The sequence below is a fragment of the Phytophthora parasitica genome, assembly GCF_000247585.1.
Source record: "Phytophthora parasitica INRA-310 unplaced genomic scaffold supercont2.56, whole genome shotgun sequence".
Classification (NCBI taxonomy): Eukaryota; Oomycota; class Peronosporomycetes; order Peronosporales; family Peronosporaceae; genus Phytophthora; species Phytophthora nicotianae.
In genome coordinates this window covers 103,073-116,319 of record NW_008649042.1, presented here as the reverse complement: position 1 = coordinate 116,319, position 13,247 = coordinate 103,073, and the positions used below count along the sequence as shown (strand labels likewise).

At 49.1% G+C, this 13,247-nt stretch overlaps 4 protein-coding genes across 4 annotated transcripts; 3 read left to right on the top strand and 1 right to left on the bottom strand.

The window, feature by feature from the left end:
* Window positions 1-1,466: 1,466 nt before the first annotated feature.
* Window positions 1,467-3,509, top strand: PPTG_16193 (TKL protein kinase; the record flags this gene model as incomplete). Its single annotated transcript, XM_008913811.1, has 1 exon — window positions 1,467-3,509. One exon carries the CDS (start codon window positions 1,467-1,469, stop codon window positions 3,507-3,509), a length of 2,043 nt encoding a protein of 680 aa, XP_008912059.1.
* A 420-nt stretch (window positions 3,510-3,929) lies between these two features.
* PPTG_16192 (TKL protein kinase) lies at window positions 3,930-5,843 on the top strand (the record flags this gene model as incomplete). Its single annotated transcript, XM_008913810.1, has 1 exon — window positions 3,930-5,843. One exon carries the CDS (start codon window positions 3,930-3,932, stop codon window positions 5,841-5,843), a length of 1,914 nt encoding a protein of 637 aa, XP_008912058.1.
* Window positions 5,844-8,308: 2,465 nt separating this feature from the next.
* Window positions 8,309-11,019, top strand: PPTG_16191 (TKL protein kinase; the record flags this gene model as incomplete). The annotated part of the gene is made up of 1 exon (XM_008913809.1): window positions 8,309-11,019. One exon carries the CDS (start codon window positions 8,309-8,311, stop codon window positions 10,940-10,942), a length of 2,634 nt encoding a protein of 877 aa, XP_008912057.1. The 3' UTR covers window positions 10,943-11,019.
* On the bottom strand, window positions 10,621-13,064 carry PPTG_16190 (TKL/DRK protein kinase). Its single transcript, XM_008913808.1, has one exon. The coding sequence runs from the start codon at window positions 12,947-12,949 to the stop codon at window positions 11,024-11,026; it is 1,926 nt and encodes a 641-aa protein (XP_008912056.1). The 5' UTR covers window positions 12,950-13,064; the 3' UTR covers window positions 10,621-11,023.
* Between the last annotated feature and the right edge of the window lie 183 nt (window positions 13,065-13,247).

The following is a 13,247-nucleotide window of genomic DNA, read 5'->3' as shown; positions in this document are numbered from 1 at the left end:
AAAAAAGTTTTTAGAAAGCACATTTTTAATATTGCTTTTTTATCATTTTTTTATTTTAACGCAAAAAATATCCAGAGCTTCCCGGGCAACGCACGGCATTAGTTTTTCGCTGGAGATGCGAAGTAAAACTTTTTAAATTATAAGTTTAAAAAAACAAAATAAAAATTTGATGTACCAAACATCGGTTCTTCAGACATCTTTGTGAAGACCACCAGGCACAAAATGTACAAACATGATTGTGTTCATTTAGCCAAAATCGGTGGACTATGGACTCAGGCGACATTCGTTGCGAATTAAAGTCCTGGGGGGGGGGGATGTTGCAATTGGTTGGTGTGAACTGCAATTATGTTTAGAACTGGTTAAGTACCCACCAAAACAATCGGACTTACTTAGGTAGCTTCTTTCAGCCTTTTTTAGGAGCTACATAAGCTAAAGCTGCCCTCCCAGTATAATTCGATGAGTACTGTGATTTTTTTTCCGGAAATGAAAGATATCTCGGCTTTCTTGCTGTTTCGCATCGCTGAATAGGAAACATTTTGCTTTAATAAATGTTTCCTAGACAGATCATATAGTGCTATTACTCATTAAATATCATGACTACCGGCAACAGCAAGAATAGGATACGACGAGAGCCTAACTACATAAGAGAATGGCTTATTCAAGCGTTTCCAGAACTATATGCGGTCCAGATCTAAACAATTTCACACGGCCGTGCTCAATGCTATTTAGGAGATGAACTGCACGCACTGGAGTTTGACATGCACTAAAAGCGCGGCAGCTATTCCAAGTCAGAAGACGTGTAGTTGCTTAACGAGATAAATGGCACCATCCAGAGGAGGCATAGAGAGCACGCTCGTGCACCACTACATGCGCATCTAGATACATTGCTTGATAAGCACGGTGAGACGATCCAGCGACGATCAAAAGAATGGCACAATGAACGAGCCTGCCAAGACAGAACGCGTAATGCGAGAGCTTCATTGCCAAGTCTCGTACGATATAAAGGCTGGTCTCCGGAACTAGCATCACCCCACATCGACAGGCTTGCAGAACATGAAAATCGGCCGTATTGAGGCCGCAGATGCCAATGCATCTGTGTATTACTACTTACTGTATCAAGATAGTCCAGCTACCCCGGATACGGGTACTACATATTGAGCATAATTTTCGGCGTGGATACTGGAAGCCGGTGCCGCCAGGTCGAGGTACCTGGTAAGCCGGGTTGATGCAGAGATCATCCTGAGTGCTACCGCATAAATATAATAAAATAAAATGTCTCCATATCAACTGTGCTTCGAAGTCGTATATATAGAAAACAGTTTTCGGCGATCATTTTTAAACGACATCGACACGTCAGCTTGACGTGTCGAAATAACTGTTTCCTTCAAGTGACCAGTAAAAAACGGACACTCAGCAAATGTACTGCAAGGTGATAAAGACTAACGGCCTCCTTGATCATTTCAGCTATGGCAGCCTTCTTGGATCTGTCCATTTGTGGTTTTACGGAAATGATTCCATTGCAGGAGCGCCGACTTGCGTCTTCGGATGCGTTTGCAAATGCAGAACTACCTTCAAAGAACTCCAACTTCGTCCTCGACGGGACCAACTCTGACCTCGCGACGCAGCTCTATTATCGAGACAAAGCAGGAGACACCGCGGATCAGTTCGACAAGTTCGAGGTACCAAAAACTCTCCAGACCCGCCTTAATGAGCTTAAACTAGACTGGTACAAACTGCCTGGTATCGCTCAACGAGCGCTGCTGTGGGATTCCGGCTTTGCCATCACCTCAGCCAATAAACCCGTGAAGATCTGGACGCTGAATGGCCACTCCATGGCCGATCTTGCTGTTCCACGATCTGAGTTTGAAGATGTTGGATGCACTGTGAAAGTCTGTGAACAACCGAATAATAAGACCTCTTTAAGCAACAATAAGTGCCTTGGAGGCGACATGCTCAAGGCTGCCAGGTGCGTCATCGAAGATTTCGTTGATAGCATTGATATCCACGCCGCCATGTGGGTCACGGGTGGAAATCCTGACGTCGTCCCAACTCCCCGAGTGAACAAACATGCGTGGAATGACAGTAACGACCACAAAGACTATGTCGTGTTCGCTATTCACACGGTCGATTTGATCGGCGAGCCCGCGTGGAACCAATGTGCCAAGGCAGATCAAAACGATGGATATGGATCGCTGGTGTTACCATGCCACACGACTGAAAACATTACTGCTGAAATCGACAGCGCAAAACGAGAGGCTACTGGTACTGACTGGGTTTCTCGTTGGCTCGTTGAAGACTATTCATCAATTGCCGGAACCAGTCCTGACAATGGGAAATTGAACGTACTGCTTATTGTGTCGATTGCTGCTGGAGTTCTCGTTGTCATCGGGATAGGTGGACTCTTTTTCTTCTGTAAGAGGAGACGACAAGCCAAAAAGGATCTGGATTACTGTGAAGAATCACCAGTATGTACAAACAACTACTATCAAGGCATCAGAGATCCCGACTTCTTAGATGACGTCTCCATCCCTGATAGATCTATAGCCCATACCGTTGTGGATTCGGAAACTGCAACATACAAAGCCGTTGACAGAACCATCAAACTCAAGCCCTTCTACACTGGAGAGTTCGACTCGGGGTCCAATCGCACACTAAACATTCTTCACAACAGCGAGTTTCTAGTCGGAAAGCGTTTATCGTACGACAGTATCATCTTCAAGCAAGCTCTATCTAAAGGAGCAAACGGAGAAGTGTGGCTCTGTGAGTACCAAAACGAGCAAGTCGCTGTCAAACGTCTCTTTCAAGACCAGAATCACCATGCAGACGAAGTGGAGGAGTTCGCACAAGAGATTGAGCTCAGCGCCAGCTTGAAACATCCCAACATCGTGTCGTTTATTGGGATGGCTTGGAATTCGCTCAATAATTTGGTTATGGTGCTCGAGTATTTCCCGATGGGGGATCTGCAGTCGTATCTACAGAAGAATGGCGACTTGATGTCCTGGTCCAGGGACAAAATCCACATCGCTGTGGGGACAGCCAGTGCGTTGCAGTATCTGCACTCAAGGACACCGCCGCTCATCCACCGGGATCTGAAGTCGAAGAATATCCTTCTAACGCGAGCACTAGAGGCAAAACTGATCGACTTCGGTGTCAGTCGAGCTCGACAGGAGTATTCCATGACCGCCGGAGTTGGTACGCCATACTGGACTGCACCAGAAATTTTGGAAGGCAAGCGATATACTGAGCAGGCAGATATTTATTCATTTGGGGTGGTGCTGTCCGAGTTGGATACGTGTAAATTACCATACCATGACGTGGTGGGCTCAGATGGGAAGATGCTCAAGCCAGTTCAGATTTTGGCAGACGTGATGGCAGGGATGTTGCGTCCAAGCTTTTCCGATGAATGTCCGCGGCGTATCCGTCGTATAGGTGTAGCTTGTTGCCAGCAGGATCCTTCAAGACGGCCAAATGCTGCTCAGGTCGTAACCATGCTGACAGTAGCAGATTAACGTGCGTGCAGAATAGTAAGACATTTAAACTGTATGGTTTCGTAATGCACTCCGTTAATATATGCTATCTCATCAGAGCAACTGCGCATAGGCTTGGAAAGATAAAAAAAAATCATTTTAAGTACTTAAGTACAATGCTACAATTCTATTTTCTTATCGCTGTGAGCAGTTTGGTTAACCCAAAATTTGGATTATTAAATTTTAATATATTGACTACAGTACCCAGACATGGATATGAAGGCATTTACTCATCTGAAAGATTTTGTTACATGGCGGTAATTGTACTCGGTTCGTTATCGGGGATTCGTCAGAGTTCTCTTCACGTCGGTGCTCTTGCTGAACAGACAGAGGGTGTTTAAATCAGAACCGCTTCATTTATCATTTTGACGACCCTTGCGCACAATGAAACATATCCTCTCAATGCAGACTGAGAACAGACGCCACCTAGCTGCATCAAAGCGGTACCAAGACGCAGATTTGCCTTCAGACGATGGTTCCTTCGTCTTCGACGGGACCAACTCCGACCTCGCTCGTCAGTTGTATTTCCGTGCCAACGCTGAAGCCTCAGTTTCACAGTTCAACAATTTGGAGATCCCTTCTGCTGTTCAGGACCGACTGGATGAACTCGACTTGGATTGGAATAAATTACCTGGTATCGCCCAACGAGCGCTGCTGTGGGATTCCGGCTTCGGTTTAACAGCATCCTATACCCCAGTGAAAATCTGGACGCTGAATAACCACACCATGGCAAATCTCGCAGTCCCCCTTGAACAAGTCCGAGCTGTCGGGTGCGAGGAAAAAGCCTGTGTTCAACCAGATAATACCACCAGCTACAGTAACGAATGGTGTGGCGGGGCGCAACTGCTTCAAGCTGCTCGCTGTGTCGTTGAAGACTTTGTGGACACTGGTGATATCCATGCTGCAATGTGGGTAACTGGTGGGAATCCTATCGTGATTCCAACTCCACACGTGCTCAAACACGAATGGAAGGATCAAAGGGATAAAAATTCTTATATTGTGTTTGCCATCCACACCCTGGATTTTGATGACGAACCTGCGTGGAACACGTGCCCAGATTCTACTCAGAACGACGGCTACGGGTCGTTAGTCGTGCCGTGTTTCACAACCGATAATATAACGAATGCTACTATGGAGGCGATGAAAGAAGTCGAAGGCAGTCCTTGGGTGTCTCGTTGGCTAGTGGAAGACTACTCAACACCCGACGAACATGAGTTCAAAATGATACTGCTGGTTCCAATTATCGGTGGAATTGTCGCCACTATCGGACTGCTTGGATTATTAATTATCGTAAAACAGAGGCGACAACGGCAACCAAAATCTACTTCATCTGACGGAGCACAAATCTGCTCCAAAGATCTCAAACGAGGCTATAGGAATAGTAATCAAGGCTTGTCCTCACACCATCCAGCAAATAACAGCACTTTTGGTGATTTCGAATGGACCAGCTCGACATTAAGAGAGACTATCGGTAGTGAATCTCTGCTCGACAAGCGAATTCCGTACGACAGCATTCACTTCGAACGCGTCGTGTCGAAAGGAGCCAGTGGAGAAGTGTGGTTAGCAGATTTTCAAGGCCAACAAGTGGCAGTGAAAAGATTATTACAGAGCAAGACCCACTCAGCAGACGAAGTGGAGGAATTCGCACAGGAGATCCAACTCAGTGCCAGTTTAACTCATCCGAATATTGTGGGGTTTATTGGTGTTGCTTGGAACAGTCTCACTAACTTCGTCATGGTGCTGGAGTTCCTCCCGCTTGGAGATCTACAAGCGTATCTACGTAAGAATTTTGACTTGTTGCTGTGGTCCAAGGATAAAATCCACATCGCCATTGGAATTGCTCTAGCTCTCGAGTACTTGCACTCCCGATCTCCTCCGCTTATTCATCGTGATCTGAAATCCAGAAATATTCTGATTTCTAAACGCCTAGAGCCTAAACTGAGCGACTTTGGTGTGAGTCGAACCCGGCAAGAGAATATCATGACTGCTGGTGTCGGCACTCCGTACTGGTCGGCGCCGGAGATCCTCGAGGGGAAGCAGTACACCGAGCTGGCAGATATTTACTCGTTTGGAGTGGTGTTGTCGGAGTTAGATACCGCCAAGCTTCCTTACCACGACGCATTGACACCGGAAGGGAAGAGCCAAAAGCCGTTCAAAATCCTGGCAGAGGTGATAACAGGAGTATTACGACCGACTTTCTCGAAAGAATGCTCCCCGCAAATTCGCCGGATTGGCGTAGCTTGCTGTCAGCACGATCCAGATCGAAGACCAACCGCAGCTCAAGTGCTGGAGATGCTCAGACAGCCTTCTGACTAATCTAGAAAGAGCAGGTACCAGACGTATTTTGCAAGCAATAGTGTTCGAGCTAGCCGCAGAGTGAGCTCAGAAAGTTAGGAAGTTACCATTGCTGCATTATTTTACAAATTTCTGACCTTGCAAGAGGCTTGGTCCGTTTGGTTGGCTACAGCAGTTGGAACAGTGTTCTGTGAGACTTTATCGCTCGTGTCACCACGGTGTCGAATGTAGAACAGACTTGGTTCCATCAAAAACGGAGGACGAGGTCGATAGATCCTACAAATACTTTGATTTTGAGTTGATTCTCTAGATAGTTTCAGCCGCTGCAGCATGCTGCGAAGTGGAGCATGGCACCTTCGTAGCCAATTCTCGAAAAGCTTGTCGTACTTGGGTAGACATTCGATCCATTTCAGGTCGCTGTGATTCGAGAAGTTTCCTCGGACCACACCGAATGGCAGCGAGTTTATGTCTACTGTTTCCAATGATAAATTACGACAAATCAAAAGAAATGCTGAACGTGTGCGTTGGAGCTGTAGCTTCCACACCGATGAATTTCACAGTGTGAAGGTGGAAAAAAGAGATGAACGCTTAGTTCCTGGAGCTTGGCGGTGTTCGGGTGATGCACCCAGCGTCATTCAATATTTTTAAATGGATGTCATCTGCAAGGATGATTTTTACCTCAAACAATATCATCGGCAAAAGACAATTTTTCTACATGCAGTACTTTTTCCTTTGCCACCTGTCGGGTAGGTGGTACTGAATAGGATAGATTGCTCCAGCACGGTGTACTTCGCCTCCACTGATGCTGGTGAAAGCTAAATATGTTACTATTATAAAACTGGAAATGATGGCATTCCAAGATAGAATCATAAAAATGTGTAAGATTATTTTGTGTTTTAACCTCGGTCTTCGATTCGATCTTATCAATGTCCATGCAGACATCAGTCAATTGGCACTGGCGTCATGAAGCATTTGTGTGGTGGCTCACGGTGAGCAATCCTTTGTTCATGCTATGATGGATGGATGTCGTCAATCGGAGTCTGTTTGCTTCAAGGGCACCTCAACGTGTGGCAATGTGGCGTCTACCAACGTGGCGTGCGAGGTGTTGATGAAGCACCTTGGGTCACGACGTCCTGTTGATGAGGCTCATTTGGCACTTGTGGCATCGAAATGAACACAGCTGTGCCCAAAGTGTCTGCTCATGCACCAGATGATCGCCAAACAAATGGCCACCAGCTCATGTGGTCGAACTCAAAAAATTGCGATTCCAATTTCCCCCGAGCCCCATGGATTCGAGTCGTTTTCCTCTCTGTGGTTCGTAGTGCGAAGCCAGGTACTAACGCATTGCCTACAGGCAGTAACTTACTAGTAAGCACCAGTTGTTGATGCCAATTTGCACGAAAGATTGAGACAACATGTTTGCCGCGTGAAAACAATTCTGTACAAAATGTTCAGATTTCTTCTGAAAGTTTTTATATTGAAGATTTTGTGTGAACAGCTAAGCAGACAAATTCAACTTGTGTGCAGTGTTTCTTGTCAAGCGATGTCATGGTGAGCTCAATCTCGACCTTATCAAATACATGTACAGTCTACATGTATTGCGGCTCGCAATCGTCGAGTTCTCGGCTTTGGAAAGGCTTCCAAAATGGATCGGCGGGCACGTGTGTACTTTCGAGCCTTGTTCCCACAGTGGAAACAATGGACATTCGATACCCGACCAGGCGTGATGGTGGCTATCTGAGCCATGCAACGTCCGATCCAAAGATGTTTCCGGATATCTAGGAACGCACCTGATCAAACAATGTCCACGAAATGGGGAAGCCATGGACATCACCACAGATTTTCTGTAACTTCCAAGTTATCAAAGCAGGTATGCCGACAGCATCTTTCGTGTCGATAGAGGTCACCCTTGGCGCGGATTAAAAGGATTCGTCGAGGTTATCGACTGCTGTAAGGTGACAAGTTCCAGAATTATTGGCAAATCGTACTGGAGGCACTGTGGAACGGCTTCCAGGCGACCATAGTGAGTTTCACTCACTGCCCGTGTCTCTGCTTTCCGGGTCAATCGAATCGCAGTTTCTGTCCGCGTTAGGCAAATCGTTGGGGCCAAGCGACTTTGACGAAAAAGCTTAGTCTCTTCCACCTCAATCGATTGTTGGAGACGTCACTGTCAACGCTTTCATAAATCTCGACTATGGATCGATGCCTTTCGATGCACGGGGCAATGCATCGAGATGGAAGGGTATGCATTTTGTAATACGCTTCATCAGGCGGACGGCATTGTTCAGTCTGTAGCAACGTCCGCAAACACAAGTGTGTTTGCAAAACTGCGTGGGTTACAAAAGCGATCGATCAGTTCCGAATAAGCTGCACACGAGTGTCCAAGAAGTTTGTCCAACACGTTCACGCCGACGTCGTCGAACCTGCTCTCGTTCACGTTGGCGTCAAACTGGCTCAGTTTGTATTCGGACAGACGCGAGCGCAACATGGCGCGTCGTCGCGCTCGACTCGCGGCGTTAGTCGCAGTCGTCTTGGTGGCGACACTGACAGAGGTCGCCGCATCTGATGCCATGCAACGGGAACTGACATTGAGCTTCACTTCCGAAGCACAGGCAGGCTCCGAGCTGCCGACGAACAACTCGTTCGTCTTCGACGGCACCTCATCCGACATCGCTCGACAGCTCTACTTACGACACGCAGCAGGGGAATCCATTGATAATTGCGTCCCTAATACGATCCCGGCCGCTGTCACGGCGCGACTGGCTCCGTTGAACGTATCGTTCGACAATCTACCGGGTTTGTTACAGCGAGCACTGCTATGGGATTCAGGATACGTGATCTCGCCCGAGAACGACGCAGTGCAGATTTGGACACTAGGAGGTCGATCTATGTCGAATCTAGCGATCTCAAAAGTGGAATTCGATACCACAGGATGTACAGCGTTGAACTGCAGTCAGCCGGACGATTCGACGTATTATGCGAATAACTTCTGCACGGGCACGCAGATGCTGACGGCGGCCAAGTGTTTGATGGACAACTTCGACTCGGATACGAGCTCCCACCTTGCGATGTGGTCGGACGGAGGGGATCCCGATATGGTTCCGGAGATCCGAGCGGTGATGCATGGATGGCTGGACGCGTCCACAAACGATTCGTATTTGTTGTATGCTGTTCATACGATGACTGTGGACGCGGAACCGGCGTACGGAACGTGCAATAAAGGCGGCTACGGGTCACTTGTCGTGCCGTGCTACCCGATGAGTAACACGTCGGCCGACATCGTCGCTGTCATGTCAGCGCCGGTTGCTACGCCGTGGGTGACGACGTGGATCAAACAGTACCAACCTGCGTCGGATACTACAGTGAACAGCGAGTCCGACAGCGACGGCAGCGGGTTCAACCTGTGGCTGCTCGGTCCGATCCTCCTCTCCGCTTTGATCGCGTCCATATTGATCATCTTCGCTGTCTTCAGGAAACGAAGGAGACTGCGATCGGTCTACTTCCAACGCCCTTCTCCTGCAGAGAGTGACCTCGGTTCAAGTAGGAAATCGAAACCTTCGGGTCCTCTCGCTGCTCCTCGTCAACGCGAGAACAGGACGAGTCTTCGTCGTACAGAACAACAAACGATCGGCGAGTTTAATCGCACTCTTCGATTACCTGGTGAGGACGACAGTCCGGTTGCAGAACCGTCTCCTGTAAGTGAGGAGATCCTGCCACGTCCACGAAGAAATACAACACCAGCATCAAGAACTGCGCCACCTACACGTGGAGTCCCAACCAACGCACCAACAAGTAGAAGAGGCACAGTCCCAGCTCCTCACAGTTCCACTCCACGGGCAAGGACGCACTCAACCCACACTGTATCACCCGAACGAGCGCAGTCATCTCGTCGCACTTCGAACGTAACCACGCGTCAATCATCAGGTCAAAGATCTGCTGACGAGCGTCAAACTACTCGAACATCTCCCATCCGCCCCTCTTCAGCTCGAGCTCCGAATCCGATACGACGTCCGTCAGTTCAGACTTGTACTCGTCCATCATCCGCTCGCAGTTCGCGTAGAAGTCGCAGCAGATCGGAGACTTGGAGTGATCGATCATCGACACGTAATCATTCAGCGGCCCCTCGAGACCATTTGCCGACACTACGGGAGTCTGCGTCGATGTCTCCGATCACGGAGTTCATGCCGTCGATCCGAGACTCGATCCAAGCTGATCGGGAATCCATTCCTGCTCTACGTGAGACGTTCAGTCGCTACTCTGCCACCGACAACGTGCAGTACACGCTGACAACAGACTCCAATCTCATTGGCAAGCGCATCGCCTGGGAGCGTATTGAACTCGGTCGACTGCTGTCTCGAGGAGCGTTCGGTGAAGTCTGGGCGTGTCGCTATGCCGGCAAGAAAGTGGCTGTCAAGCGACTGCTACAGACGAGAACTCACACGTTCCTGGAGACCGAGAAGTTCACGAACGAGATTCAACTTACAGCGAGTCTGAATCATCCGAATATTGTGCGATTCATTGGCGTAACGTGGAGTAGTTTGGAGAATTTAGCCATGGTGGAGGAATATCTTCCTCGAGGAGATCTACAGAACTATCTGAAGCGCAACGGAGACCTGATGACGTGGGCTCGAGACAAGATCGACATGGCTATTGGAATCGCCAGAGCGATCGATTATCTGCACAGTCGACAGGTTATTCATCGCGACATCAAGGCTCGTAACATCTTGTTAACCAAGAGATTGCAGCCGAAACTGATCGACTTTGGAGCGAGTCGACTGTGGGAACCTAACGACATGACTGCTGGGGTGGGAACTCCCTTCTGGACCGCACCAGAAGTGCTCGAGAGCACGGAGTACACGGAGAAGGCAGATATTTATTCATTCGGAGTGCTGCTAACGGAGCTAGACACTTGTGAAGCCCCGTACCACAATACTTTGGGGGCTAACGGGGAGAAGATGAAGCCATTCCACATCCTCAAAGAGGTCGTGGATGGCACATTGAGACCGAGTCTCTCCTGTAATTGTCCTCAGCGGATCTCGAAGGCAGCAGACGCGTGTTTCCAGCATGACCCGAACTTGAGACCGTCCGCTTCGGAGCTTGTGAGGATGCTGGAAGGCTGAAGCGCAGCCCATGCGCTTATACAGGATAGGATAGCTTACACTAAAAAAGAGAATCAACTTAAGGTTTTAACTTAACTGCAACTAGTTCCCTTGAAGCATTTCAACCAGTTGAGCTGCACTAGGCCGTCGAGAAGGATCGTGCTGGCAGCAGAGCACACCAATACGACGGATACGAGGCGGACAATCCGGCGAGAAACTGGGGCGTAAAGTACCAGCCATAACTTCTTGGAGGATGTGGAACGGCTTAGTTTTCTTCCCGTCTGAGCCCGCACAGTCGTAAAACGGTATTTTACCCGTGTCCAGCTCGGATAAAACCACACCGAATGAGTAAATGTCGGCTTGTTCCGAGTATCTCTTGCCTTCCAGAATCTCTGGCGCGGTCCAGAATGGAGTGCCGACACCTGCTGTCATGGTATTATCCAGACGTCCACGACTTACACCGAAATCTATCACTTTAGCTTCCAATTGTCGCGTAAGTAAAATATTCTTGGATTTGAGGTCACGATGGATAATGGGAGGAGAATATCCGTGAAGATACTCGAGCGCTCGAGCCACACCCACCGCCATGTGAATTTTATCTCTGGCCCAAGATAACAGATCAGCGTTTCTCTTTAGATATTTCTGTAGATCTCCAAGTGGGAAATACTCGATCACCATAGTTAGATTGTTGAGACTGCCCCATGCCACGCCGATAAAAGCTCCGATGTTCGGATGTTCCAGACGAGCGTTTAGATCGATCTCCAGAGCAAATTCGTGGACGTCTTCGGCTTTGTTTTCCTTGGTTTGTAGCAATCGCTTAGCTGCAACTTTCTGGCCTGCATATTCACATATCCACACTTCTCCCGACGCTCCTTTGGATAGAGCTCTCTCGAAATTTAAATTTTCAAGTGGAATCCGCTGTCCGACGAGATATTCGCTCATTAGAAGCACGCTCAGCGTGGTATTTGACCCTCCAGACATGAATTCTCCACCGTAGCCTGGGAACTGAATCGTCTGGTCGGCACCCGAGTACGTGGCCGTAGTCATGTCTTCACTAACCGCGACTGTCGGCCGAGCGAGTGTATCTCGCTGATCGAAGCTTTTAGCCGACGGAGCGACCACATACGGTGACTCACCAGTAGTGGACTCCTCGAATTCATCCAGACATCTTTGTCGTCGCTTCTTCTTGCAGTAAAATACCAGTCCGATTAGCGCAAAAATGACCAAAACTCCGAGAATAATGGGGATCAGTAGTAACATGTTAAACCCGCTCGAGTCCACCCCCGCCGTGTCCTTATAGTCCGTCACCAGCCACTCCGACACCCAAGCGGACCCCGTGACTTCCTTCATCTGCTTTTTATTCTCGGCCGTAATGTTGCCCGTCGTCCGGCACGGGAACACCAGCGACCCGTAGCCTCCGTTCATGTTGCTGATTGGACAGGCATTCCAGCCCGGTTCGTTCTCCGCTGTCACGGTATGCAGAGCCATGATCTCGTAGTCAGTACCGTTGTCGTTCCACTCGTGTTTGAGCATCCGAAGTGCCGGAGCCGACTCGGAATTGCCTCCGATGCCCCACATTGCTGCGTGGTATGCGCCGTCGCCGTCGAAGTCCTGGACGACGCACTTGGCGGCGTAGCTCATCTGAGCCCCGTTGCAGTACCGACTCTCATACATGATGGCGTCGTCCGGCTCCGTGCAGTTTTTAGGCACACAACCGGCATTCTCATACTCGGTCAGTGTGAGTGCCAACGTGGACATGCTGTGGCCCTCCAAGGTCCAGACCTGGACAGCGTCGTTATTGGAGTTGATGGCGAACCCAGAGTCCCATAACAGTGCCAACTGAGCCAGACCCGGCAGTTTGCTCCAGTCGAGTTCCAAGTCATCTAACCGACTTTGTACGGCGTCGGGAACTGGGTTAAGCGTCACCTGAGCCACAGAATCGTTGGCTTTGGCACGGTAATATAACTGCCGACTAAGGTCGGAGCTCGACCCATCCAAGGCGATAGAGTCAGCCGAACTCGCCGACATGACCGGAACTGGTTAGGAACAGTGATGGCCAGCACGGCCGATATTGAGGAATGGCAATCCAGTGGCCGAGCGAGCGTCTCCGTTGAGGCTGCTGAAGCGCGTTTTGGGTTCAGAGGGAATCGGGTGATACGCGTACCCATAAGGTCTGCAGGATGCGGAAGAGTACCATTCGGGGGTAACTAATACAAGCGCAAGCATTGGGTCTGTGCTCTCAGTACACGCGCAGTGCTCTACATGCGTGCACACGTGTAGTCCCTCGGCAGATGAGTCGACGTTTGCCATGGTGTGGCGGTGTTGA